Below are 27,575 nucleotides of genomic sequence, written 5' to 3' on the forward strand. Positions count from 1 at the left end.
AAGAGTAAAACTATAATGTTCGCTTGGATTGCTTGGATTGTGTGGTTGTGGAACTTTGGAGGCGGATTATGTTGACATTTCTGTGTAGAATGTTTGATGTTAATGGGTGTTACTACAACGTAAATGGAAAGAAGTATACAGAATGACAATTCAATTGCAAACTATACAAAATCAAAAATGACCATTCAAAGCCAGGCCAATGCCTTTCCACGAGGGATTCTAAACTGGGAGTATCTCATCAAATTTTGCAGCAAATGGGAAAACAATCTACAGGCGAGCCTTGAGGTTGGCCTTCAGCCTGCGCTCAACGGCAGCCATGTACTCGCCAGTGGTGACCCAAGACTCACGGTCCTTGCGACCACAGGCGAGAGCCAGATCCTTAGTCATGATAGCCTCGTCGTTGACAACTTCAACGCAGGCACGCTCGAGCTCCTCGGCGAAGGCGACAACGTCGGGGGTGTTATCGAGCTGACCACGCTGCACAAGACCACGGGTCCAGGCGAAGATAGAGGCAATGGGGTTGGTGGAGGTCTCGTTGCCCTTCTGGTGCTCGCGGTAGTGACGGGTGACGGTTCCGTGGGCGGCCTCGGACTCGTAGGCATCGCCGTTGGGGGTAGCCAGAGCGGAGGTCATCAGACCGAGGGAGCCGAAGCCCTGGGCGACGATATCGGACTGGACATCACCGTCGTAGTCTGATATGTGTTAGAGAAGAAATAAAATTATCATGGAATGGGAGACTCACTCTTAAGAGCCATAACGAAGCCACCCTCAGACTTGATCATCTGGGCGACCATGTCGTCGATGAGACGGTGCTCGTACCAGATACCCTTGGCATCGAAGTCCTTCTTGTACTCCTTCTGGAAGATCTCCTCGAAGATGTCCTTGAAGCGACCATCGTACTTCTTGAGGATAGTGTTCTTGGTGCTCATGTAGAGGGGAAGACCCTTCATGAGGGCCATCTTGAAGGAGGAGTGGGCGAAGCCAGCGATGGACTCATCAGTGTTGTACTGGCACTGGGTGATACCACCACCCTGGAAATCGAAGACCTGGATGTGCTCGGGCTTACCACCGACAGGGGTGTAGACCAACTCGAGCTTACCGGGACCAGGGATGACACGGTCCTGGGCGCGGTACTGGTCACCGAAGGCGTGACGGCCAATAATAATAGGCTTGGTCCAGCCAGGGACCAGGCGGGGAATGCGGGGAATGACAATGGGCTCACGGAACACGGTACCGCCACTAGATAGAACGTTAGTCATGAACAGTCAAAGCCAATCGGGTGTACTCACAGGATGTTACGGATAGTGCCGTTGGGGGAGAGCCACACTAGATATGATTAGCTTTTTGTTGTTTCACAAAATGGACTTCCGATGAGCTTAATGAGCTTACTCTTCTTCAGCTTGAACTCCTCAACACGGGCCTCATCGGGGGTGATGGTGGCACACTTGACACCGACACCGTACTTCTTAATAGCCTCGGCAGCATCAATGGTAACCTGGTCATTGGTCTCATCACGGTACTCAATACCCAAATCGTAGTACTTGAGATCAACATCGAGGTAAGGCAGAATCAACTATAGGCAGCCAATTAGTATCAAGCACGAATCCGGGTCAACCTGTTTTATGATGTATCCACTGTATGCATCCTGCAACGGTGGGGATCATGCAGGTCTAACCCTAACGAGGGGATGATAAGCCTACCTTTTCTCTGATTTCTTGCCAGATAATACGGGTCATCTAAGTTTCACGAAGATAACTCGGTTAGCACATGCCAATGAGTCTTAAAGCCTTAGGGCGGCGTCATCAGAGGATTGACACATGAATATGATCATATTCCCCGTGTTTCCCCGCGTTTTCGACGAAAACACACCCGCCGAGCACGATAATATGCGGGCTTGTGAGACAGGCCGAGAAGAAGGCTTAAACTATAAAAAGGGGGGATGTCCCATACCTCATCACCATCCAACTCGACCAAAGGGGTCTTGACCTTGATCTTGGTTTCGGAAGCCATAGTGCGGGTTTGAGTGAGAGACGCAGGGATCGATCCGGACCAGCGGGAAGAAGCAACAACTCGAGTTCGTTGAGAGAGGGAGGTGGAAATAGATCTCTTGGAAGGAGAAGTAAAAGAAGAGGAAGAAATAAGACGAGAAGTAGACGAGAGAGGGGCAGGAGGGGTCGCAAAGGACCGACGAGCGGCTGCGGAACTGGACCGGAGAGCGTTCATCGTGGGATACTGGCTAAGGACGTCAGCAGCAGTTTCGGTGTTTCTGTTTGGCTGAGCGGGATGTAGGTCGCCTCAACCGCCTGGTTACAACCGAGGGAATGAAGTTCGGCAGAAAGGAAAGTGTGGAGTCGGGAAATTTCCCGGAGAAAGGGTAGAGAGATGTTGCGATTTCCGGGAGTTTGAAGATTTGGCGGGTCAAGACCGGGCCAATACGGGATTTGTTCGGAATATGGATAAGGCAAATAAGAAAGGGATATTTACCGAATAGTTTAGAGACTTGAGTTAAAAGAAGAGTAGAGGAAAAAGCCTTGTCCGGTGTAATGGAGGTTGGAGATCTTAAGAACAACTCCGCAAAAAGAAGCGCCGAAGCCGGAATAGTCACGAGATATTTTGAAATTGGAATGTTTTTTGGGTAAATTCACGTGGATTTCACTGTTTCTTTAAATCTTTCTCTTCAAGGTCTCCTGACTCATCGATCTAATCGATCTAATCCTTTCTCAGGTAAAAGTTTTATGGCAAAGCTCCATCGACCCGCCTGAAGAAAGCTATACGCGGTGTCAGAGCGGTTCCCGGAGAACGGAGCTCAACTCCGGCCTTGACCGGCCCTCCCTTTTTGACCCCGGAAAAGCTCCAACCGAATTGTACGATCTAGATTAGGAAAAATATAGATTGATTATGATAAAATAATATATCAGAATGAATTTCACGAGTCCAATTACCCCGGGTGTTGAAAAATCTCCAAGGGCTCCGACGCCAATTATGGTATGTGTTGAAGAATTGAAATTCAAACAATGGTATATGCAAGCCCCGAAATATATCCTTATCTACTCTAAAACAGTCCGTCGATATCGCCAGTCTCGGTGTCAATGTCCACATTAAGGTAACCGGGGGCAGTGGGTAGTCCAGGAATGGTCTGGATATCAGCAGCCAAAGCGTATCTATAGCTATGTTAGCGTGACAAATTTCCACAGAAAACGAGAACAAGAACAGAACTTACAGGTATCCAGCGCCCACAGCCAATCTGACATCCCGAATCGGTACAGTGAAACCGCTTGGGGCGCCCTTGAGGGCTGGGTCGTGACTGAGTGAGTACTGAGTCTTGGCGATACAGATCGGCAAGTTAGAGAACCCTTGCTTGGTGTAGGTGTCGACCTTCTTCTGGGCCAATTCACTAAACTCAACCTTTTCAGCGCCATACATGGCCTGGCCAATGCGCTCAATGCGCTCCTGGATAGTACCATCCAGTCCGTAGAGAAGCTGGAAGTCCTTCTCCTTAGAGCTAGCGGTCATGACAGCCTTGGCCAGATCAACGGCGCCGGCTCCACCCTCAGCCCAGTGATTGGCAGGGACCGCATCCTCGGCGCCAGCAGCGATCGCCTCCTCTCTGATGACAGCAATTTCAGCCTCGGTATCAGTCTCGAACTTATTGATCGCGACCACTACGGGGACGCCGTACTGCTTGGCGTTGGCAATGTGCTTCCGCAGGTTAACACAACCCTTGCGGAGAACATCCACGTTCTCGGTGCGGTAGACCTCCTGCAGAGGGGCACCGGGCTTGATCTCGGGGCCGCCGCCGTGGACCTTCAGCGCACGGACGGTAGCCACAATAACGACAGTGTCAGGAACTAGACCAGAGGAGCGGCACTTGATGTTAAAGAAGCGCTCACCACCCATGGTGAAGTCGAAGCCAGCCTCGGTGACCACGAAACCAGTCTTGGCTTCGTGATCTTCATCAGGCTCAGTACCGGCAAGCTTCAGTGCAAGCTTATCGGCGATGGCAGAGCTGGCGCCAATACTGATGTTGGCAAAGGGACCAGCGTGCACCATGACAGGGGTGCCTTCCAAACTCTGCATCAAGTTTGGCTTAATGGCATCCTTCATCAAGGCAGCCAGGGCACCACCGGCACCAATGTCGTCGCAAGTCACGGGATCACCGTTTCTAGAAGTGGCAACCACCATACGACCCAGTCGCTCACGCATATCATCCAAGTCGTTACTCAAGGCAAGAATGGCCATGCACTCACTAGCGACGGAAATATCGAAGCCAGTCTCGCGGGAGAGGCCTTTCTCGGTAGCGGCCTGGCCGACAGTGATACCACGCAGGTGACGGTCATTGACATCAAGGACGCGGCGCCAAGTGATGGTCTCTGGATCAATATCTAGGCGGGCAAAGCGGGTAATTTCTTCCTCGGTGAGGTCGTCTGGGTTAGTCTTCTCGATACCCAGCTTCTTCAGACGTCGGAACATGATAGGCTTGAATTCACGTGTGCCCTTGCTGGCAGGGACAAGACGCTTGTAGAGAGCTGCATCTTTCTGGGTAGACTCGTGGAACATGCGAGTCTCGATAGCTGCAGCTAGAAGGTTGTTCGCGGCGGTAATGGCGTGGATGTCACCAGTAAGGTGGAGATTGAACTCGTCCATAGGGATAACCTGACTGTAGCCTCCACCAGCGGCTCCACCCTTAATGCCGAATGTAGGACCTTGGCTGGGCTGTCGGACGTTGGCGAATGAAATGCGGTTCAGGTGGGCACCAAGCGCCTGAGTGAGACCTAATGTGGTGGTGGACTTGCCCTCACCAAGAGGAGTGGGTGTGATACCGCAGACCAAGATGTATCTTCCGTTGCGGCGATGGGAGAGGCGGTCTAGCACACTGAGGCTGATCTTGGCCTTGGTGTGGCCGTAGGGCTCCAACTCATGAGGGGCAATGCCGACCTCGGTGGCAACCTGAGTGATGGGCTTGGGGTATTGGGCCCGCGAGATGGCAATGTCGGAAGGCACAGGGGTCTGTAGGCGGAGGGGGAGAGGAGTGACATGGCGGTCCTTCTGTTTTTCAAAGTAGGTCTTGGCGGAGTGAACAACGTTCTTCAGCAACATAGCCACTGTCATGGGACCAACACCACCGGGGACAGGAGTGATTTGTGAGGCCACCTGGGCAGCAGAGTCGAACTCTACATCACCCACCAACCGCTCACCGGACTTCTTAGTCGCATCAGGCTTGTAGTTGATACCAACATCAATGACCACAACACCGGGCTTCAACCAGTCACCCTTCACAAGCTCGGTCTGGCCAATGGCCGCCACAACAATATCAGCGTTCTTAACAATGCGGGGAATATCCGGTGTCTTTGAGTGGCAGACAGTGACGGTGGCATCAGCGTTCTTGAGCAAATAGCTGACCGGGCTGCCGACGATGTCGCTACGTCCCAAGACAACTGCCTCCTTGCCAGCGGGGTCTACGCCGCTTGCCTTCAGTAGTTCCATGACCGCCAGAGGGGTACACGGAGTGAACAATGGGCGACCGCCTCGCTTAGCCAACTCGCCGATATTGATTGCGCCGAAACCATCGACATCCTTCTCATCTGCAACAGTCGAGGTGACTGCATGCTCAGACATGTGGCTTGGGAGGGGCAACTGGACGAGAATGCCGTGGATTGCAGGGTCATTGTTGGCTCTGGTGATCTCTTGGATGAGCTCCAGCTCCGTGCTCGACTCGGGGACGTTGATCAGAGTGCAGATAATGTTGGCCTAGTGAATAAGGTTAGAGAATACTCTGAATATCCCAAGCAGCAAGCAAGTCATACCTCTTGAGCGGCCTTGAGCTTCATGCGCACATAGGTGCCTAAGTAACATTAGTCTGGACAATCTCTCAATGCTGTTTGTAGATAAACCAACTAGAATCCGATCGGCTGCCGACTATATAGAATCATCATGTTAGTAAACAACACTCCTGTAATCATACTCGAAGAGAGGTATACCTACCCTGGAAGATCACCAGATTGGGCTTAAATCTAGGGTTCGTCACTTGAATCTGTTCGATCTCGGACTTCAATCCCTGGCGAATGCTCTTTGCGATGGCAGTGCCATCAATCTTGGCGGCAGCCATTGCTGACCCGGAAAACGTTCGGAATGATGAGATAGCGGGGCTGATAGGAGAAAAGTCGACGTTCACTAGAGACTCAATTGACGATGAACGAAGCTCTCTGACACGTTGAACAGAGGAATTATGAAAAAAGGAACGAGATAAAAGAGGAAGATTTCGGAGAGTGCCCGCATGCACTTGGAGATAAAAAGTGCAGCGGGGTAGGGCAGCGGGGACGAATGGCATGAATTATTGCTTGTTTGGGGCGAACCCGCGGACCTGCTGCCGGCGTTGGGACAAGAAATCAACAATTAGGCCTCAATTTCACATGCAACAGTCCTGAGGTATACCGGAGTTAAAGTTAGCGCTATCAATTTTGAGATATTCCCCTCTCATTCACCTCATTTCTTCCTTTGTCTATAATTAAGCTTATGCGGAGAATCGGCGAGTTTCCCGGTTTCCCGAACACCTCCTTATTTCCAATGTTCTGCCTGAGGCACAATTTCATATCTGAGCCGCATGAGTCATCCAGGACGCATTAACCTTTTCTAGGACTCTAGTTAGGGCTTAGGGTATCAAATCTTTAGATCACGTGTAGATATCGGAATACGGAATATCATGGCATCCGATAAAGGCTTGGCATTGAGGGCCGAGTGTGCGATGAAATTCACTAGTCAAAGAAAGTGAGGTTGACGAGGTTGACCCCCCCCCCAAAAAGCCACTCCGCCTTACCCATTCTGAGCCGAGCGTCTCAGATTTTTCCCCTCCGATACTCCATCACGGATTTCCTATCATCCACCCGTCGAAATGAGGCCTATTTTGCTTTCCGGCCATGTGCGTTGACTTCTTGAAATCTTGCTGGATCCACAGAGACTAACCGCAGCCATCTATAACAGGAGCGGTCCCTGACCCAAATCAAGTTCAACAGCGATGGCGACCTCCTCTTCTCCGTTTCGAAGGATAAGATCGTGTGCGCATGGTGGTCCGCCAACGGCGAGCGTCTCGGTACTTACAACGGCCACCAGGGTGCTGTCTGGACAGTCGACGTCAGCCCCAACACTGTCCTTCTCGCAACCGGATCAGCAGACAACACCGTGCGTCTATGGAACATCAAGACCGGCGAATGTGTGAAGGTGTGGGAATTCTCGACAGCCGTCAAGCGCGTGGCATTCTCCCCCGATGGAAGCAAACTTTTGGCCGTGACGGAAAAGCGCATGGGTTTCAACGGTACTATCGCCGTTATCGATATCAGCTACGGAGAGAACCTCAGCGCGCAGGCCACCGAGCCCACCTTGACCATCGTTTGTGAAGAGAGCAAGGCCACCGTGGCGGGGTGGAGTTTCCTGAGCAAGTATATCATTGCGGGGCACGAGGACGGCAGCGTCAGCCAGTATGATCCTAAGGTATGTTTGTTTCGGGGTGAATTGAGGGGTGTGGAATGCTGATACCATATGCAGTCTGGAGAACAACTCGAGAACGTGCAAATCCACGAATTCGATAGCCAAATAACCGACATTCAATTCGCACCCGATCGTCTGTCTTTCATTACCGCGTCGAAAGACAAGTCAGCCAAGGTATGTTCTTCTTTGGCAGATCATTCTATAAGGAAATGCCCGCTAATATCATTCAGCTCCTGTCATCCCGCAACCTCGCCATCCTCAAAACCTATATCTCCGATACCCCTCTCAACACTGCTTCCGTGACACCCAAGAAGGACTTCGTCATTCTTGGTGGTGGTCAAGCCGCCATGGATGTTACCACCACCTCCGCCCGCCAGGGTAAATTCGAGGCCCGATTCTACCACAGAGTGAGTACAACTAAGCGTTTTGAGTGACCTTACTCGCAGCATACTAATAATCTTATTACCCAGGTTTTCGAAGATGAAGTCGGCCGCGTTCGTGGCCATTTCGGTCCCCTTAACACCATCGACGTTCACCCCGCCGGTACCGCATACGCCTCCGGTGGTGAGGACGGATACGTTCGTGTCCACCACTTCGACAAGTCATACTTTGACTTCATGTACGAGGTTGAGCGGGAGCAGGCGCGGAAGTAAAGAGCGGATGTGGTGAAGAAAGTTGGGATGCGTCGTGTGTATGTGTTTACGAGGCGAAAAGACTTGGGATAGATCCTCCAAGTCCCGCATACGGAATGGGATGACCTTCCGGTCCACGATTTTCTCATTTCATTGATTCCATGATCAATCGGAGTTGGTACCTTGTGTTTGTTTGTTTAATAAAAAGATGACATGGTTCATTTTTTGAGCTCTTATGTCTGTCCTGGTCCTCCGCAAAAGAGCTGAAAATCGGGTAAATAGACAAAATCAAAGCTTTGCAAATCTTCATTCTATTCAGAGCCCTGACATCGAAACCAGCAGGATAGGAACTGTCTACATACTGCATGTAGCGGTATGCACTATTTCAGACGTGAATTTCCTGGGGTGCCACTTTATCAGGGTGCTTAGGGTTACAGGGTGACTACTTCGTAACCACTTCAAATGTTGTACTTAGCATTCCTGCTTGTCGTATAACAGCCAACTATATATTTTGGGGGTGCCCAAGGTAAATTGGTAAATATAATCGAAGGCATTGCTACCGAGACGTCATCTACTACTTATTCTTGATGGAAGCTACAAAGAATCGTACGGTTTAAAGTTCCCTCATGAATGATAGACTTGCATTTGACAGACTAGTTATAAAGCACAAAATAAAGACCGGAATGAACACAAAAGCGCAATGAAGTGCGCAGGTGCTTCAATCAACAGAACGAATCCGTCCCGCAATAGCATCAACATGCTCTTCATCCGTGCCACAGCAACCTCCCACCACTTTGAGTCCCGGCAACATACCCACAAGATGATCGAACTCTTGAACCCACTCGGGAATATCGCCCCGATCCAGCTCCGTAGAGTTATCAAGCTCTTCGTGACTCTTAAGACTCGAGTTTCCTCTAATCGACCCGAGCCTCGACCTCACCTCCATAGGCATATCCTGAACTGCCATGATAATATAACGCGGGTGTGCACAATTCACCCCGTAATACGTCACATAGTTCTCCGTTACACTATCGACTTCTCGAATCGCATCCTCGAGAGTCTTACCTCCTCGTAGACGTCCGTCTGTCTCGATGCTGAACGAGACATGGATAGGGAGGTTATACTCTCGTGCTAGACTCACTGCTCCAAAGGCCTCGTTGACATTCGTTACAGTCATGATACACAACATGTCGACACCTTCTTCGGCGAAGGCGCGAATCTGGGGGCCATAGTACTCCCGTGCCTGATCGAAGGAAACGGTGGAGTCCTGGTAGGCATCTTGGAGAGGTCCCATGGCGCCACTGATGACGATAGGCTCGAATGGAGTCTCGCTCCTAATTCCTTGGAGGAGCTTCACTGCTGTGTGGTTCAGATCAACGATCTGTGGAATGGACAGGCCAATCTCGGAAGACCATAGTGGAGAGCCACGCCATGTTCGGGTTTCGAGGACGACGCCGGTTGAGTGAGCGCGAGCAATATCTATGTACCCTTTGTAGATAGATGTGATGGTTTCTTTACCATCTTCCGTATTGAGAACCGGGAGGGCGGAGAAGCTCGGAAGATCGATATTCTTTCTGTATATCAGAGTTGTTTCGACTCCGCCTTCGGTGATGAAGGGCTTGGTGGCAGTCAACTGCGGGAGGTTCAATTCGGAGGCCATTTTCAAGTCTGGTTATTGCTAATTTTCGCAACGAATGGCGACATATCCATGGATATAAATAAGCTTTAAATAACGCTCGCGGTTTGCTGTCTAGAGGTATCTACATGGCCCCGGGTGTTGCGCTCCTGGTCTCAGTAGGGATAAAGGATCAGGCTAACGCTGTGGCTTACGGGCAACGAAGACGAGGTTCGTCACTAGATGGTGTAGTACTATTGGTTATTGATGGTCGAAAAGGATCATCTAGGTACGATCTGACAACTCGTGTGGCAGGACTTTGGCTGGGACAGGTCAACATGACGCTTCAGGTCTTGACTACAGCTGACGGTTTACTGCCTAGAGGCGGACAGTTTTACCTAAGTAGGTATGTCCACTGCCCCGGGTGTTGTGCTCTTGTCTTCATTAGGTATCAAGGAGCAGGTCAGTGCTTTGGGGTATGGGCAACGAAGAGGAAGTGGGCCACCAAAGACTGTGGTCCTATTGGTTATGACTGCAAAGTATTGCCTAGATGCCATTCGCCTCATTTCATAGCTGGGGACCGTGTACCAGGGTTCTAGGGCCCCGGAGGTGTACTTGCGGGAAAAGTAAGCATAACACTTCATAGGAATGCATGTTTGTGTATACAATATCGCATTGTACGTACGAAAATTTGTCGTCCTTGAGGGCTGATATTACGGCTTACTGTAGGACGATCGGCACCTTGATATGTACCTACATGTATGTAGATATGTACCTATAAAGATACATGCTTCTAACTCTGCATTTGCATGTCAGGACAACTGATCATATATCTATGTTGTACGTTCTCCATGTCATCGACAGCGTTGAAGTGCATTGAATCTTGAAAGTGGAGAACAATTACCCTCCTACGATAGTTCAAGGGGAATGTCCATGCATGCACGTACTTGCTTTTTGTGCTAGTAATACCAATGCCAATAAGTAATATTAGTCTCTATCTACTATGTAGCTCACACTCATTATTTCATATATCTAATTGACTGTATGCATTTGAAAGAATACCGTATTATATGGCGTGCATGCATTAGTGCCCTTTTTCGCAGCTGCTGTGGCAGGTAGAAATCAGTATTGATCAACACGCCCAGAGTCCTAGCACACTTCAGCGCAGCGAGTGATTCATAGGGAAAATATAGCTGAGATCAGTTAATGGTCATATTCTTTGCTTATTCTGATGCACATTCGCCGATTTTGTGTCTGATACTCGTATATAGATGCTTGAGTCCTCATGAGATTTGAAAGCACAATGGAAATCCATCAAATATTAGCCTTTTAGTGAGCGTATACTTTTGTGAGCCTATTTCACTAATTCTACGATTCGCGAAAGAAAGAGACAGCTAAGTACTTTAAAGGCTAATCCCGCCTGAGGTTGAAAGCTAATATATGCCGCATATCGATCTGTACGGTTGGTCATATATAAACGAAAATAGCCGCAAGGACGAGAAAAAGGCGAGACGAGACTAATGTCAATATCTTCAGAGACAGTTGTAATATTATCACATTAATAGAGAGTGACCTCGGGACCTTGTTTGACTATAAGTATAAATGGTCGACAATTTCTACTCTATTTTTATACCCAAATTGCGAGCTGACCTCTCTCTAATTACGTTAGTACCGCTAAAAGCGCCATAGAGAAAATTCTGGTGTTAAGTCGCCACTATCAGATCCGGTTTGCATCTCGGATGCTTACTAGACATCTGACGTCCAGCCATCTATCACGCGATACGTTCAATTTACACGCCTTTTCGTATTAAAATCTGGAGATTATAATCTTTACCAGGGTGGGCTTGTGGTTATTGAAGTTATCCCCCATAACTACCTCGGCCGACTCAACGAAAAGATGATGTCTACTCTTGTCAGTCTAAGAAAGGAGACAGTCTATTAAACTACGGCCCCCGAAATATCCAAGACTTTCTTAACTATATAATATGCTCGATTTTACTTAGTGGGCAAAAGGTGGCAAAGGGTGAGCACTAAAATGGAAAAGGAAAGCCATCTCGCATGACCGAGGTATATAGAGAAGAAACTACTTATGTATCTATCCCAGCACCTATTTACGCTAGGCCTGCACTGTGCATGGATGATGTGCGATGTATGAAAACGACATCTATCTACCCAAATTTACACGTCGATACCAACTATGAGTAGAAAAAAGATGATAATATCAAAATCTGAGGTATCTCATTTATACAACTTTTTTCGTGATATCTTCTCTAAACCCGTTTCCCATGCAAGGCCAGCGCTTATCCGACCAGCAGAAAAGAAACCCGTAGAAAAAAAAAGCCAAAAAAAAGTGACGTCTCATGAAAACGGAGAAGGAACATGACAGTCATAGAGCGCAAAAAAGCAGATGCAGAAAACTTGGAGATTTGCCCCCGGTCTCATTCCGAAGAGAAAAAAACCGCGGACTCAGCCCCGATCGTCTATTTCTTCTTGGGGAACTTTTCTGAACCGATGTCTGAACCACGCAGCTTAATGTTCAGCACGCGCTCCATAGCTCCGAGGACCTTCTGGTCGGGGGTGGCAGTGCCACGCTCGAAGTCCTGGACAATGGTGATGGTGGTGTTGCACTTGGTGGCGAGTTCCTTCTGGGTCATCTTGTAGCCCTCCTCGGTACGGCGTCTCTTGATAGCGTCGGCGACGGCGTGGCCGACGGTCTTGGGCTTGACGATGTCGTCGCTGCGGTCGACCTTGGTCAAGTGTTGGCCTTCGGGGGCACCTGCCTTGGCGCTCTGGAGAGTGTGTTAGTACTGATTCAAGGTGTTTTTCCCGGATTTAAAAGGAGAGATCACGTACGATGTTACCAGTGGTGTACTTCTTCTCAGTGATAACGCCACCGGAGCGCTGAGCGGCGTTCAGGGCACTCTTGCCCTTGATGACGGTCTCGCGAGGGGCAGCGCCTGCTCCGCGGAACTTGCTGCCGATCTTGGTGGTGCTTTCCCAGTCAGACATTTTGAGATGAGTTTGGGTTTGGTGGTGTAGGTGAGGTTAGGAATAAGAGCGTAGGAGGGAGAGTGGAGGTAGATGACGTTGGTCGTGTGAGGGTGAAGACAGAAATGCAATTTATATCGATGACACAGAAGCTTCTCGAGGGAGGGGAGCCCGCACTAGTCCGCTTTGGGGCTAGCGTATATCTGGGTCAAAGGTCCCTTCATCTTGTGGCGCGGCTTTCTTTTACATTTCAAATCATTTACTATTTCTATCAGTTCTATATGACTAATTGCAGTTTACTACGGGGTTTCATATCCTTTCTAGGGCGTTTCAATGGGGTCTTGGGGGTTCGCTATACCCATCACCAATTCCCCACCTCATTGATTGCCACAGCCACTTCCAATAATGCACACCATTTCACACATTCCAGCCTCACCATTTAGAGTTCAGCATAAGTATAGATAGTTCTCCGGCAATACTATATCCCCAGTCATTATTATATATAAGATATGGACATACAGTCCATTTCAAACCATCGGCAAGACAATGATATTGTTCGACCCACAACTTGATGTCATAAGGCATTATGTGCGTGGTCATTTTCAGCCCTAATCACCCTTCAAGAACCAATCGCCGCCCCCAAACGGCATTCCAGGTACAGTATTGTACCAGAGTAAGCACAAGAGTCACAATGAGTCTTCAATCATGGGTCCCCACGATGAGAGCGCTCAGCCTCATCGGGGACCAGGATAGGCTTAGCCTATCTTGTCATCGTGCATTACTCTATGGAGTATAGTCACCAACCATGTATACCCCGGTACGATCAGAATATCTATCCATTCTTTCTCGGTTCGGTTCCAATAGGTGGCCGATATAGGTATGCTCTTTTAATTGTATTATTCAATCTTTAGGTCAATTCCAACATCATGCAGAAGATCAGGAAAGTCATTGCCTGAGATAACTATGTATGTAACCCTGAGTCGGGATCGTATCGCAATGAAGAACCAATTAGGAATTGAACACAGGAGACCCTGGAATATTTGGCCATAAGCCCGTCGATAAGCGATTCTGATTGAGCCCAGTCAATCCATTCGAAGCAAAATTCAAGCCACCAACGCCGTATCAATGAGAGTGAGTATGAAGCAAAATGCCCCGCAAAAAGGCCCGGCCGTATGTTTAGAAGATGCTGTTCACGATATTGGAGCCAACAGTGGCGCCGGCACCGAAGATAGCTAATATCAAGTTAGAAATCCAACAATGGGTAACCAATGTACATAAGATATATAAGACGTACCGGCATTGCCCAGTTTCTTTCCAAATTTCTTGCCTCCTTCCTCAAACTTGTTCTTCTTTGGGTCCTCGGGGTTTTCGGGCTGTCCACTCTGGCTAACTGCAAGAGGCATGTTTCCATAATTTGTAGGCGGGGGGGAAGCAAGAGCGGCCTTTTCATCCACGTAACTTCCAGGGAAAATACCCTCCTGTCCAGTCCGTTCACTGTGACCACGCCACCCTGTTTATCATTAGCTTGGTAACCATATCCGACAAAAGGGAAATAACTTACAATGCTCATTTATTTCCTGGATAATCCGGACGCGATCCCCTGCCTTCAGGTCCAAGTCACCAGCGTCGGTAGCTTTGTAATCGTACATGGCCAACGCAACACGGACTGGCGGGACTTGGGGATAAGCTGGCGGGGCCTGGGGTGGTTGGTTTGCGTATTGGTTGTGCAGTGTGGCTTTTTCATTCAGCGACGCATTGGACATCTGTGAGACAGGCGGCGAGTATGAGGGCGTGTAGGGAGCCGGAGGGGGCTGTGCTTGGACTGGAACATGTTGAACAGGCACAGGCTGTGGCTGCTGTCGGGGCGGCGACGGTGATGCATGTACCGCGCGAGATGCCTCGGAATCGGTGGGTAGTTGTGATATAATTGAGGAGAGCTGTTGAGGGGTGATCACATGGGCATCGGCAAGGAATTCTAGTTCCTGGATGGTGTTGGATTAGTACCTGGATCGCATTTCAGGAACGGGAAGCTGGGAAGTCATACCGTCCGGACCATGCGGAGCGACCGGGTGGTCATGGCAGATGCGAACTCGTTGGAGGCGGCCATTATGAAAGAGGTGTCGTATGGATTGAAGGGGTCAATTTTAGAATGACAAGATAAGTTTTTTCTAAAAAAAAAACCAGCGCAAGAGGAGTCGGGAGAGACAGGGGGTTACGTCGGGTGTTATTAAGTAGCCTAAATCGCCTGGCAAGATCTTAGAATCTCCGCTCCGACATCGACTGTAACATTAATTTCGCTTATCATCTAGAATAATCAGAACTACCCTAAAACTTGGATTATACAGCTTTAAAGAAGCTTTAAAGAGTCTCTCTAGGTAAGGACCTAGGTCATCAAATGAAGCGAAACAAAAGAAAATGGTTAAAGATTATACTTGAAGATATGCCAACAACGCAACCGATAAGACGATGTTGTATATATGAAGCCAGGAAGCCAACGGTATTCCGCTCAACATCCAGATCCCAGCTAGTTGAACAGACGAGAAATGAAAACAGATATCCTTTTTATTTCGTTTAGCCCAAGGTCCTATATGCATAAATTGTCCGTAGCGCTACGCAATAATATACGATGAGCAGGGAGGCTGTTTCACATCACTACTAGTGCAGGAAAGCGCGCATACATATTCCTATTCCTGAATTTAATTTGGTTGCCTCCTGGTATTCCAATGCTGCCTGGGTTCGATCAACCCTACAAGCCAGGAGCTAAAATAAGAAGCGAAAGTGCCAAAAAAAAACCTTTGCCAAAGCCTGACCACGCCACTTAACATCGCTTCCTCCCCTCTCCGCATAACAGACATTCCATATAGATTAATTTTCCCTAAGCCACTCATGCATCAAGGATAATTTACGCGCTGGCCAAAGCAAAGCCCCCATCTAGACCCACAGAGTCCGTGTTATAGCGCCACGCGGGCCGCAACTAGTGCAGTGACAATGAGGACTTTCGCCAGCACAGCGCTTACATGCTCACGCCAGGTACACGATTGTGTTTCATACCCCGGCAAAATTAAAGCCATGATCATAATGTTCTTGATATCATTAGTTGGTTCTATTATTATCATGGAGAGGCGGCCCACGAGCATGTGGGCTCTGTACTTGGCTCTAAATCGAGCGAGGATCGGCAAAACATGCCCATCGATGGCGCATAGAGGACCGAGGGGTGTTATTCCCTTAAGAGCGCCGTTAGGGGCATGTGTTTGAGTGAGCTAAGTTTTGTCGTATGATATATGTTTTTATTATGAATTGACGTGTTAGTGATTTAATGATGCTTTCTATACTGGTTCTTGTATCTTTATTTCCGCTTGTTAGGGCTGACGAGTGGGATGATTTCACAAATAATCTTGCTACGGACTTGGTATGTTTCTACTTATCTGGATGAGGTTCCGGGTAGGAGTGTGATATGCTGATGTTTGGATCAAAGGCTCCTTTAATCACATTGTTCGGCGAACGACTTACAAAACAATTTCTCTCCGAGTCCATTAGCGCTCTTGATAATCTGATCTTTGCCCTCTCGCCGCTTGGGGTCTTGACTGCTGTAGTGTCAGTGATCAGGATCTGCGGAAGTTCGTCTTTAAGGGCATTTGTCGGACGAGCACAAGAAGGTCCTGCCGAAGCTGAAAGTGAACTCCTTCCTTGCGTCTCCGAATCTACCGCAGAGCTCTTCAATGATGGTGGAATCACACGAGTCTTTGGAAGGCCCAAAATCGTGGAGATAGTGACTTGGGAGAATGTCAACTATAGAAAAGAGACAGTGACCAAAATTGGCACTTTGAAAGACGCTCTTCAAGATGATGCGTGGTCTTGCAATAGCAAAGTTTCACCCAGTGAATTACCTGAACTGGACATTCCCAATCTGTCATTAAATACGGGAATCAAGAGGAGGGCTCAAGTGTGGTTTCATTGTGCTGCGATACTAGGTGGTGTACTGCAAACCGGTCAGTAGTTCTCCTTCTTTTGAGTTTAGAATGATTCTGACGACAGTAACTCTTATCAAGCCACTATTGCATATGCTGCATTCACGGTGTTTATATATCCCCAGCATTTTCAGAAGAACGACAAAGCTGTTGCCTCATACGCATTCCCGCTTTATCTTACTGGGTCGGTCCTCTTATTTATCGGAATGTTCTTCTGTGCATTTATCTTGGAGCGTTCCTCAAAGGAGTATTATCTGAAGGCGGAAAGGCCAAGCAAGATATACTGGCTGCAGCTTGGTAACCAAGATGTGGGAGATCAAGTCTTCAATACTTTCTTGGCTGTCAAGGAAGGCCCAAAATCTTCAATGACCACGAATCTTAGCTATATCAAATCAATCAGAGATCGAAGATATGACGGGAGGCATTTAGAGATTCACTCCACACTCGCATCCACAATCCTCGGATTTGTCTTTCAGTTTGTTGGACTGAGAGGCCTCCATGCATCTGTCATCCTAGCCCAGCTAGGATCGACACTCCTAATGGCTATCATACGGACCTGGCTGCGAACGGAAAGAATGGAGCCGGACGATAACAAGATGAAAGACGACCGGGACCTCATGGCTTACAAGCAGCAGGAGCTGGACTGCTTCGCCTTTTATCTCGAAAAGGTCGAATCTTTCGATCTAATCCCACCGCATATGGTACCACTGCATGACCAATCAGCCAGGATGAAGCCAGCGGAAAAGCTGTTACCTGATGCTGGGGCACCGTTGGGGATAAAGTTGATTCAGACACGGGCTCAGCTATCTAGACTTACATCGAGGTCGACTCAGAGCATTAATGCTGCCTGGGATGAGATGCCTGTTCGAAAAATAGCTCATAATCTCTCAAAAATGATTGAGTCGACGATGGATTTGATTTCCAGTTGGGGAGTTGAGTTCGATGACACCTTTAGCTTCCGAATTGGCTTCGAATGTAAAGGTATCAATCCAGGTTCTGGGACTCAATATTCAGGACAATCGGCGATTGACCTCATGTGGCGAGGTGATGATATGCGATGGAAAGTGGACGCCACCGAGATGGAGGCAGTTCTAGGCTTGTGGACATGGTCTCTGTGCAAGTCAAATCGCGATCTAGCGACTTCAAAGCTCTTTCGTATTGTTGGGCTTGATAAAGCAGAGGCAAGCAGGGAAGAGACTTATCTCTACTTTCGCAAATGGATATTCCGAACCTTGGACAAACGACTGATCCCATCTGACCTCATTGGCGATCAACAACGACTCTTCGGCCATGAGCCAAAGGATCACTCCTCCCTGAAGAACCTTCTCGCTATATACACTAGTAATGGAGTAGAGATGATGACCGCCCAAGATATTTTCATTCAATTTCTCAAGACAGCTTTCCTCCAAGTGAAGGAATTGGGCGGGCAAGTGGACATCTCTACTGGTGCATACAGACGCGACCCGAACTTAGCCTCCAACACGCATATTAATGAGCTGGCATCTCGGTTTGAAGCTCATTCCCTTGGATCACGGGAGGATGCATTACTGTGCATCGTCCCTGTTCTAAAAGATAGAGGTCTTCTCCCCGACCTCGAAGCCGACTCCCCCAAGACTAGAGCGCACAAAGAGGAATATATAAAGCAGGACAACTGGGAAGAAGCATTCGATCTGCTTCTTTGGCTTTCTGAACGATCAGAAGGCCAACATCTTGAGTCATCGGTTTATGAGCTGGGGTTTCTTTGTCGTCAAGCGTTGTTGGGTGGCACCTATAATGCTCACATCAAAGGAGCCGAGCAAATAGGAAACCTTCTCAGGTCAGATATACGGGACTGGTTTATTCGAGGTCCATTCGTGCCGTCACATTGGAAGAAGTCTCAAGATCGCATTCAGTGGTGGGATGCGTTCTCAACCCAACTTGGCTGGATAGCATGGAACATCTCGACCAAGGTTCCTGACTTAGGATTCAGCCAGCCTACTCTGGCGTCGTTGAACGTTCAGCAGACGTTGAGTGGCGGTAACGATGCAGGCCATGATGTAGTTGAGGTCCAAAAAAGCATCGAGGCTGTTGAATACTGGCTTACATCGGATATTCTCGTTTTGGGCCACGGTGGGCCCAGGGCTAACGATGAGATCGCGTTTGACTGGATCGTCCGCAACAACCATCATGCCCTGCTTTATTTTCTGCTGCTAATATGGATTGAGCTCAGCGAAAGTTGGCCGTCGCTCATCATGCGCGCATATTCCTTCGCAAGCAAGAATCGCTCTGTTTCGGCATTCAGAACCCTTCTTCGCTACAGAGCAAATATAGAAGCAGTGGATCCCCACGGTTGTACGGCGTTGCTTATGCGCATCCAGAACAAAGACTTGGATGGAGTGAAAATGTTACTGCAATACGGCGCCGACCCAAATGGCAAACCAAATGGCGTCAACGAATCCCACAAGATCAGACCCCTGCTTGTAGCCTTGGGAATTGGCGACTACGATATTGCCGAATTACTTCTGCAGAACGGAGCCTCAGTAGATGTTGTTGACCAAAGAGGCCTTTCCGTGTTGTGGTGGGCCTGCAGCTCCGGTAACTTGGCGATTGTTGGTCTGGTTCTGCGCTATAATGCAGCGATTGACCCAGTCGGACCTGACGGTACAACGCCAATGCGCTATTACGCGGAAAAAGGGAAAGTTGAGATTGCTAGGTTCCTAATTAGTAAAGGAGCGAGCACCAAATTTGATGACATGAGCGGTCGGCCTGCACTCACGCCCGCAGCTAAAGATAGCTCTTTGAGAAATGCTCCGTTGTTGTTGGAAGGAGGACCTGGTATTGTTGTGGACAAGAAGAAGGGACTGACCGGTGGATCTGGCGTCATTAGACGTCCACCTCCAAGTTATGACTAGACCGAAGAGGTGGATTTGAGACCACTTGCTATAACGATTTTATTCAAATAATGATGTACATAATGCTTGCTTTTTATACTCTGAGAAGGGATACACTAGCGATATCTTTGAACGAAAAATGAACATGCAACTTAGCTAAGTACATTTTCGCTCAAAACCAGGGACAATGGATTCCTTTTTTCCCCATTCCTATGGACGTGTAAGATTTGGTCTTTGCTCTTGGCCTCATTGCACATACAGTATTAGAACAACCAATGAAAAGCGTCAATTGAGTCGGGTGGGCTGTGAAGTCGACCTATCAAGTTGTGCATAAGGGGTTTCCCAAGTGCTCGGCGGGGATGAACATGCAGTAGTGTGTGACTTGTGGTTGATTGACTGATTGACCGTGAGCTGCAAGTCCGTCACACGCCTAATATTTTCCTATTATCTCTAATAATAGTTTGAGCTCCAGTCATGAGGGGAAGCTATCTCTCCCCTTTAAAAGCGATGACCCCGCGGAAGACCCCTTTGAACCTTTCTACCTAAGTATTTCACTTTTTACAACCTTGGAAGGCCATTTGGATAGTCATTCATCCATTGACCCGATATAATACGGGGCTATAATTTTTTCGCTTGACGATATTCTACTTTACTGTAAGTTTGACCTCTAGCTTCAATCTGTGAACAGTCAGATTTCTGACCCCGAATGTAGACATCAACATTGTATACTAAAATTATTCAATTAAGCAAAATGTCTCAACAAAACTATCCCCCGCCACCCATGACAGGTTAGTGCCGTTGTAATTCACAAAAACCCCCGGGGCCGCATACTGACCGACTGTCTAGCTCCGGCCCATATAACCTGTAATTAATTCCAATCACATATTTGCTGTGCTAGTACTGAATAATCTAGCATTTGCACAATCCCAGAACCCAACAGCTGCGGCTCCCACCTACCATTATCCACCTCCCCCAGGGCAACCGCCTCAAGGTGGAGCATATACCTCGGCCACTCCGCCGGCAGAGAGCCCGCAAACCCATCGACACACCTCTTCGGCCGGGGGATACGTATCGTCTAGTGGAGGATATGCAGCCCCACCGATTGGGGTATATGCAGCTCCCCCGAAGTCCGTGAGCCCTCCCCAGGATCCAATCGCTCAGCACAATCAAGCTGCTTTCGAGCAAAACAGTGTTATTGGAATGCAGAAAATGCCCGGAGGAGCCCCGGCGTATGGAGAATTCAGCGGAGCAAAAGAAAGCAACCAAGATGATACTGGGGTTTTCAACGGCGGAAGTTTCAGGATCAGCCATCGAGATACCAACTCTGTTTTGACAGTGCAACTGGCCATGGGTTGTCCTTTGACTATTAGACCTGGTAAGTTATTCACTCCAACTATCCTTAGACACGGACGTCCTTTGGTTGTCGGTGTCTTAGTCCGAATTATCTATTGACGAGGAACTAATTCTGCTTGATTCCTTAGGTGCGATGATAGCAATGTCTCCAACGCTAACACTGAAAGGAAACATCTCGTTTTCATGGAAGAAACTCATCATCGGGGGTAGTATGACTATGTCCCAATACACCGGTCCCGGTGAGCTTCTAGTGGCACCTTCGATGTTGGGAGATATCATGGTTATTCGGATGGAGGAACCAGATGAATGGAAAATTGGACGTGACGCCTTTCTTGGACATACTGCTGGTGTCGAGCATAAGTACCAGGCCCAAGGCCTAACCAAAGGTGTTTTCTCCGGCGAAGGACTTTTCGTCTACAAGATAACAGGGACTGGACTACTTTGGATCCAGAGCTTTGGTGCAATCATCCAGAAAGATGTAAGTCTATCATCCCCGTTGAGCGAGAGTTCCATCTGACACATTTTTCCTACAAAGCTTCGCGAAGATGAATCATACTTCGTTGATAACGGCCATCTTGTGGCGTGGAACTGCAAGTACAGAATGGAGCGTGTGGCTTCTGGTGGTATCATCTCCGGCATTAGTTCTGGCGAGGGTCTTGCGTGCAGGTTTACAGGGCCTGGAACTGTCTATTTACAGACCAGAAACCTGAATGCATTTGCTGCTCAGATGAAGATGAGTACTGCAAGTGCGTAATTTTAGCGCTCATTTGGCCAGACTAAAGTGGGTTGCGAAATTTACTTTGACTGTCACTTCGTGAGAAACGAGGATGTTCCCAACTTTTCATCGTGTGTTTTTGTTGTATAGTCATTCGTCCATTGGGCATAGGCCCAACAGCGAGCAAGCCTTCTCCTTATACCAATTTGTTATGTTACAGGGTTCCCCGGGTCATATCAATACATTTTATGTGAAACAATTGTGTTTTCTTTTGTAGCGTTAGCGTCATTTTTCAAATGAATTTGACAAACTACTATCATACTCAGAAGCCTATATTGTTGCAACTATATGGGAGGTTCTAAGAGGGAAGTACCCGGTATCCCTTCCTAGCCTTTTTAGGTGGGCGCAGAGGTACTTGATAATAAACCATAGACCAAGATGGTTTTGCCCGGGGATCGAGAGACAGGCATATATCTACGATCGAAGATCTTTCACGTCTGGTCAACTAGGTCAGGAGAGTGGCGACTCTACCACAGTCCTAACCGTTCACCTAAATGTGAGATCATATAGCCTCGAAGGTAAGATGTAGTGATATCAGTCCATTTCATGCGAAACTATTTTTTATTCTTCAAATCGTTTCCTCATCTCAAGCCCACCAGGGCGGAAAGAAAAACAACAGTGCCTTGTTTCCACTCCGTAAAAGCTCTAGTAAGTGACACGCCATAAGGAAGAGATAAAAACAAGCCCTTCCTTCGCAAATTGCCAGTACATCTCCATCCACTTAGCCCACACGCTTTCTGCGGCCGATCTGGGAACGGAAACCGGTCTTGATGGCGGCGACGGAACGACGGGATCCGCAGGAGTTGCAAGTAACGAAATAGAGACGGTTCTCTCCCTTGTTGAGCTCGGTGTCGGGGCTGCGGCAGGTCTTGCATGTGACGTACTCGACAATATAGCGACGCAGAACCGACTCGATACCCTTCTGTTGGAATCTTCCCTTGATGACCAGGCGACGGGAACCGTCGACACTGCCTGATGTACCGAGTTCGGCGAACAGGAATTGAGTGCAGTGTTCCTCGCTAATTAGAAAAGACAGTTAGAAAGGATATCTTAACATATAAATGGGGAACGGGCATAACGAACCTTCGCTTCATGCGCTTGCAGATATCAGCAATGTTGGCGAAAATGGTACGACGGTTACCTTCACGCAGGCACTGGGGCGGGGGGATCTTGTAGGACTTGGCGCCGGTGGACAGGAGGTCGGGGTGGTGGCTCTCGATGAGGGAGAAGAAGCGGGAGACGAGGAGCGAGTAGGGGATGGCTTGTGTGGCGTCGTGTGCCCAGATACCGGTGCCGGCCTCGAGGTCACCCTCGGGGAGCTCCTCAGGCTGCTCCTCACCAGCCTCCTCAGCAATACCAGCCTCAGCGAGCTTGGCATCGAAGTCGCTGGCGTCGACCTTCTTAGACTTCTTGGAGGGCTTCTTCTTCTTCAGCGCGGAGGGATCGAATTCGCCATCGGCGGCGGGGGCTTCCTCGTCATCGGCGTCGGCGGTCTTAGACTTCTTGGAGGTCTTCTTCTTTTTTGAGAGACCCTTGAACATCTCGGTGACCTCGTCGACATCCTTCTCTGTATATTCATGAGATCGTTAGTGGGGCTGAGGCAAAGGCGACCGGGGGACTGAGGCTGGGATCGGAGAGGTATTGCATACCGCCTGTAGGCTTCTCAGCCGGAGGGGCGTCTGTGACTTGGCCGTTGGTATCCATGATGACTGATCCTTCGCTGAATGCGACTGACTTGCGCTGCTTGGTTTCGATTTCCTGAGCGGAGCGGCAAAAAGCGGCGTTAGTTATGAGAAAAAATGAGAATTTGCAGAAGAAAACGAATAGCCTGGCTTTTCAATAAAAAGTACCAGTCTTAACCCCAGGCTCAACAATATGTGTTCTTGGATACAGTGGTTGGCGGCCGAGGGGTCGATATTGTGCAGACTCAAAGAAATTGTGGGAGGGTCGGTAAAAAGACAAGGGTGTGACGTACAGCGTCCGCCATGTTTGTAGGCTTCAAAGATGCTATTGACTCAACCACGGTATGTTGGTGAGGATTTCAGGTTGTTGCGAATTCAAATAGCTAGAGCAATATGGTAAAATGGCAAAATTATCGCTGGAATCTGATATCGCCAGGCCTGAAGGTTATCGCGGTACGTACCACGTGACCACTGAGTCACTAGATTACACATCACGTGATAGATTTGGTACGGAGCTTGGCTGTGTCGGTCGATCAACTCAACAGTTGCTCTCTCATTTACGTATAATCGCAGTAGGCAGGCCGCTGCTTGATCAACCTCGCTCTCCCTTCACTTACTCACATTGATCTCTTCACAACAATCTTCATGATGTCTTTCCCCTCCCCAGAAAGCTCAAATCCCTCCTTCTCTATGTCCGCGTACATGGTCCCCTCCAGACAGAACTCATACTCCGAGTCCGATGATGAGGTCGCCTCCCTCCCATCAGAATCTACAACCGACTCCGATCTCGATACTTTGTCTGAATATTCCTCTGATGCCGAGGCAGAATGGCAAGAAAGCATTGAACAACTGGAGCTCCTTCTGACTATGGTTCTGGTACCCTTCATTGGGAAATACCTCGGGCGACGATGCGCATATTGGAGTATGTGACATCACCGAGCTTCACGATCTCGCTACATAAAAGGATAGCTGGCTGATTGGTTGCATTTCTAGGTTGGACGCGATTCATGCAGTGGCAATACCCTGTTGAGGTGGTGATGCGGAACCCGGCCGCATTCAAGGCAGCGGGTGCGATCGAGGCGGCTGCAACTCTATAATAGATTATAGACCCAAGCACCTTGCAAGCACTTGCTGCATGTCATTTTGTCAAACGTGCCATCGTCAACCGTACGACCCACACCTCTCAGCGTTCGCATCCCCATACAAGACCGACCCGACTTATTCTCTTGGACTCCGCAACATATCCACGACCAAAAAGCTACATGATCGCTTCAAATCAGATTCAAACTCCCAATAATTCTTCGCTGGTTGTATCTGGCGTTGCACGGGGACCCGGGATCGAGTCCAGTGTTGTTTTCCCTGGCTTTCGATCTCCCGTGGTTTGCAATTGTTCTTCGTCAAACGGCGGCATATATGGATAGGTCAACTCCATAGCTTGAATAGAGACAAGCATTCGGATTTGAACCATCTTATGATGTGTCTAATTTTCCTATCCAAGACTGTTATATACCCAATGAATTCATCAACCCTCATCAAGATTGATAAGCCAGCGCAGCATTGTTTCTTCTAGGCCATTATTGACTTGCAGGTTATCTGGGAGCTGAATATTGGGGTGCTCGGTTGAGATGAACTATGTTAAGTTAATCTTGGGCTAAATTTTCCAATGATTGCTATAGGCTCTGCCTGATTTTTCAAGTTCGAAGGGGAGGTTGCCCTCATGCACATCACCTTGAGTATCAGGTACTCACAATTTATTGGCAGCGGAAGTTACGCTAGCTAGGTATGTACATGAAGCTGAGAATACCTTCTTTTGATATGATTGATGATTGATGTAAATGCGACCAAGTTACTATTGACACTCGCGACTGTCCAATTCAATAATCATGTTACCGGGGAAGATCAATAGAGTTTGTTCTGCCGCCAGAAATCAGATAATTCTGGAGCTTGACTCTGTCGTGCATCGATTTCAGTTGATGCACGCGGTTGTGACTCGCCGTATCCTGCAGTCAACCACGGCATATCATTATTCAGTTCAACACAAGGATCATTGAAATGACTGGTTGGTAGTTTCAGTTGACAAGAAGGCTCAGACGGCCATTCATCAAATCGTTCTTGTGTGGCATCTTGGGAGACCGTTGCCAAATGCCCTAGCTCTACCTTCCGGGTAGGAATATCGGAGTGCCGAATACTAGTCGACTCGGGGCTATTCGGAAGATCAGTGGCGTTTAGTTCCGGGGATTCAAGTAACTGCTGTAAATCTGATGCAACTTCTGCTGCAACCCCAGGGCGCACGATGGCGGAATAAGCAGCATCCAGCGTGCGATAGAACACATCATCATCATCGACCCGACCCAGCTCATAAACCTCGATGTCAGAAATATGCGGCTGTTCGACCTCTGGTACGGATGCAGGGAAAACAACTTCATTCTCCGTCGATTCCTGGGGCAAAGGCTCACACTGATCCTCATTCAAGATGTCTATGAACCGATCTTGGCTTTCTAGTGTCTTGATAGCCTGGAGATCTAGACAGTTCGGTTTATCTGAAGCTTGACATGATCCGTCTTGCTCTTGCTCTTGCTCGAGAACTAAAGGTGGTTGCGGTGATAGATTGTTGCTCACACTGCAAGCGGCTTCACAAGTGACGTTCGAATCCGGGACTTTCTTGGACATTCCGTTTTCAATACTATCGACATTGATAAGTTCCACAGGGTCTGTTGTATCGAGCTCGGGGACCTCGTGGACCTCCTGTATAGCGGATTCGGCTTCGGCTGTAGCTAGCTGCTCCGTGTTGGGTTCGGGTGAAGCTCGCTTTTTGTTGCCAGCTTCGTTCGACCATGATGCCTTTCTCTCTTCTAACAGTGCCCATAGTTCAGCGAGACTCCAATACCGTCTGACCAAGGCGGTGCTTGTAATCTCAGAGCATAACACTTGCGGATATACTCCGACATGCAGTAGGTTCAGCAGGTGTTGTTCGAGGGCATGGCTTTGTTCCGTGTTGTCCACCTCGGTTTCATCCCAAGTGTATGGAATAGATGAAGATTCTTCTGATATCTTTCTTCTTTTGTTGCGAGGCTCCAGGGAAACACCCCGAGAGTGGCTGGAAACAGGGGAAAACTCGCTGCCAGGGGCCTCTTCAAATGTGAACAGCGGTGTGACTGAGGAGTCAAGTTGGCGTTTCATACCAAGCACCTTTTTTTTCGAGTAGGAAGCGTCGGGCTTAGAGTCATGCGCAGGATCATCGAACTGTTGCTCTCGTGGATGGTACTCTCTCTCATGCTGTCCATCCAGAGTGTCTCTGGCGGTAGAGGTGGGATACGGGCTGAGATTATTCCTCCGACGCAGAAATTTCATCTCAGAGAAGGCAAGGTCCGATTCTGCGACATATTTGTGGAACTTGACGCTTGGTGCAGCCTTTGCAAGAGCAGTTGCCGAGGTGTTTATGTGGTGATTGGTTGTTGAAGAAGACCGTCCCTTGCTGAATATCCCCAGGTTTGTATTGCTGCGCAGCTATTTGGAATCAGTAACATGCAGCGAGAGTTTACAGAGCCTTCTTACTGTCAATCTGTTTCCTGTGACATTGATGGCATGGAAGTCATCATTCATGGTGTGTCTCCTGCCCCGGGATTTTTTGGCTTTTTGTTTGCGAGACTGCGATTGGGTCTCCACAGCTGATGATGGCCCTTTGTACTCGTAGCGATCCTCACGAGTCTTGTGTCGAGGCCTTATCTCATAACTGCATCGAGATCTCTTATGACTTTCGGTTCCTGGTATGGTCTCGTGAGTGGGCGATGCTCTGGTTTCGTCGAGGTGACTTGAATTTCTTTTCTTGCTAGCGAAATGTTTATTCGCACGCACACTCTCAGATATCTCAAGTGGGATGCGAATACGTGGTATGCTGGTCGCAAGAGCTATGTCCTTCACTTGTTCCTGGTTCTCAGCTAAAGGTCTATTAGCGCTGAAGCTTGATAGGTCTTGCGACAGCAACATGCCTTCATCTTGATGGCCACTTTGTTGGTGATCCTCCACAGTGGAAAGCCACTGGTAAATTGAATTATTGCTCTCCATTAAGAAAGTCACTGTGAGATTTGGACGTATTTGGATAAATCAAGTAGACTTGCAGGAGAACCGGACAGAGTAAAGGTGACTTGAATTCACACAACTTCAGTCACCGCCGAAGAAAGCGCGACCAGCTCAACTTTGTCCCGCTTAT

General features: G+C 48.5%; 11 protein-coding genes across 11 annotated transcripts; 4 read left to right on the plus strand and 7 right to left on the minus strand.

The window, feature by feature from the left end:
* Nucleotides 1-267: 267 nt before the first annotated feature.
* PGRI_048950 (NADP-dependent isocitrate dehydrogenase) lies at nucleotides 268-2,010 on the minus strand (the record flags this gene model as incomplete). Its single annotated transcript, XM_040792608.1, has 5 exons — nucleotides 268-692; nucleotides 743-1,239; nucleotides 1,290-1,326; nucleotides 1,390-1,573; nucleotides 1,951-2,010. 5 exons carry the CDS (start codon nucleotides 2,008-2,010, stop codon nucleotides 268-270), a joined length of 1,203 nt encoding a protein of 400 aa, XP_040644575.1.
* A 1,042-nt stretch (nucleotides 2,011-3,052) lies between these two features.
* Nucleotides 3,053-6,106, minus strand: PGRI_048960 (C-1-tetrahydrofolate synthase; the record flags this gene model as incomplete). The annotated part of the gene is made up of 5 exons (XM_040792609.1): nucleotides 3,053-3,161; nucleotides 3,221-5,748; nucleotides 5,805-5,842; nucleotides 5,896-5,916; nucleotides 5,983-6,106. The coding sequence occupies 5 exons, from the start codon at nucleotides 6,104-6,106 to the stop codon at nucleotides 3,053-3,055; spliced, it is 2,820 nt and encodes a 939-aa protein (XP_040644576.1).
* A 783-nt stretch (nucleotides 6,107-6,889) lies between these two features.
* On the plus strand, nucleotides 6,890-8,135 carry tif34 (translation initiation factor eIF3 subunit i; the record flags this gene model as incomplete). The annotated part of the gene is made up of 5 exons (XM_040792610.1): nucleotides 6,890-6,916; nucleotides 6,979-7,485; nucleotides 7,540-7,656; nucleotides 7,713-7,889; nucleotides 7,953-8,135. 5 exons carry the CDS (start codon nucleotides 6,890-6,892, stop codon nucleotides 8,133-8,135), a joined length of 1,011 nt encoding a protein of 336 aa, XP_040644577.1.
* Nucleotides 8,136-8,832: 697 nt separating this feature from the next.
* Nucleotides 8,833-9,774, minus strand: PGRI_048980 (homocysteine S-methyltransferase family protein; the record flags this gene model as incomplete). The annotated part of the gene is made up of 1 exon (XM_040792611.1): nucleotides 8,833-9,774. The coding sequence occupies one exon, from the start codon at nucleotides 9,772-9,774 to the stop codon at nucleotides 8,833-8,835; it is 942 nt and encodes a 313-aa protein (XP_040644578.1).
* A 2,435-nt stretch (nucleotides 9,775-12,209) lies between these two features.
* Nucleotides 12,210-12,738, minus strand: mbf1 (multiprotein-bridging factor 1; the record flags this gene model as incomplete). The annotated part of the gene is made up of 2 exons (XM_040792612.1): nucleotides 12,210-12,518; nucleotides 12,583-12,738. The coding sequence occupies 2 exons, from the start codon at nucleotides 12,736-12,738 to the stop codon at nucleotides 12,210-12,212; spliced, it is 465 nt and encodes a 154-aa protein (XP_040644579.1).
* A 1,155-nt stretch (nucleotides 12,739-13,893) lies between these two features.
* PGRI_049000 (SH3 domain-containing protein) lies at nucleotides 13,894-14,824 on the minus strand (the record flags this gene model as incomplete). The annotated part of the gene is made up of 4 exons (XM_040792613.1): nucleotides 13,894-13,949; nucleotides 14,012-14,227; nucleotides 14,279-14,699; nucleotides 14,762-14,824. 4 exons carry the CDS (start codon nucleotides 14,822-14,824, stop codon nucleotides 13,894-13,896), a joined length of 756 nt encoding a protein of 251 aa, XP_040644580.1.
* A 1,353-nt stretch (nucleotides 14,825-16,177) lies between these two features.
* Nucleotides 16,178-19,576, plus strand: PGRI_049010 (ankyrin repeat domain-containing protein; the record flags this gene model as incomplete). The annotated part of the gene is made up of 2 exons (XM_040792614.1): nucleotides 16,178-16,706; nucleotides 16,767-19,576. The coding sequence occupies 2 exons, from the start codon at nucleotides 16,178-16,180 to the stop codon at nucleotides 19,574-19,576; spliced, it is 3,339 nt and encodes a 1,112-aa protein (XP_040644581.1).
* A 730-nt stretch (nucleotides 19,577-20,306) lies between these two features.
* On the plus strand, nucleotides 20,307-21,662 carry PGRI_049020 (AIM24 family protein; the record flags this gene model as incomplete). The annotated part of the gene is made up of 5 exons (XM_040792615.1): nucleotides 20,307-20,343; nucleotides 20,402-20,419; nucleotides 20,469-20,930; nucleotides 21,037-21,386; nucleotides 21,444-21,662. The coding sequence occupies 5 exons, from the start codon at nucleotides 20,307-20,309 to the stop codon at nucleotides 21,660-21,662; spliced, it is 1,086 nt and encodes a 361-aa protein (XP_040644582.1).
* Nucleotides 21,663-22,404: 742 nt separating this feature from the next.
* On the minus strand, nucleotides 22,405-23,387 carry PGRI_049030 (translation initiation factor eIF2 subunit beta; the record flags this gene model as incomplete). The annotated part of the gene is made up of 3 exons (XM_040792616.1): nucleotides 22,405-22,702; nucleotides 22,767-23,250; nucleotides 23,333-23,387. The coding sequence occupies 3 exons, from the start codon at nucleotides 23,385-23,387 to the stop codon at nucleotides 22,405-22,407; spliced, it is 837 nt and encodes a 278-aa protein (XP_040644583.1).
* Nucleotides 23,388-23,758: 371 nt separating this feature from the next.
* On the plus strand, nucleotides 23,759-24,462 carry PGRI_049040 (uncharacterized protein; the record flags this gene model as incomplete). The annotated part of the gene is made up of 3 exons (XM_040792617.1): nucleotides 23,759-23,818; nucleotides 23,942-24,287; nucleotides 24,359-24,462. The coding sequence occupies 3 exons, from the start codon at nucleotides 23,759-23,761 to the stop codon at nucleotides 24,460-24,462; spliced, it is 510 nt and encodes a 169-aa protein (XP_040644584.1).
* Nucleotides 24,463-25,264: 802 nt separating this feature from the next.
* PGRI_049050 (uncharacterized protein) lies at nucleotides 25,265-26,968 on the minus strand (the record flags this gene model as incomplete). Its single annotated transcript, XM_040792618.1, has 2 exons — nucleotides 25,265-26,872; nucleotides 26,921-26,968. 2 exons carry the CDS (start codon nucleotides 26,966-26,968, stop codon nucleotides 25,265-25,267), a joined length of 1,656 nt encoding a protein of 551 aa, XP_040644585.1.
* Nucleotides 26,969-27,575: the final 607 nt, after the last annotated feature.

The sequence above is a fragment of the Penicillium griseofulvum genome (genome assembly GCF_001561935.1).
Source record: "Penicillium griseofulvum strain PG3 chromosome Unknown contig_84, whole genome shotgun sequence".
In the NCBI taxonomy this organism is placed as follows: domain Eukaryota; kingdom Fungi; phylum Ascomycota; class Eurotiomycetes; order Eurotiales; family Aspergillaceae; genus Penicillium; species Penicillium griseofulvum.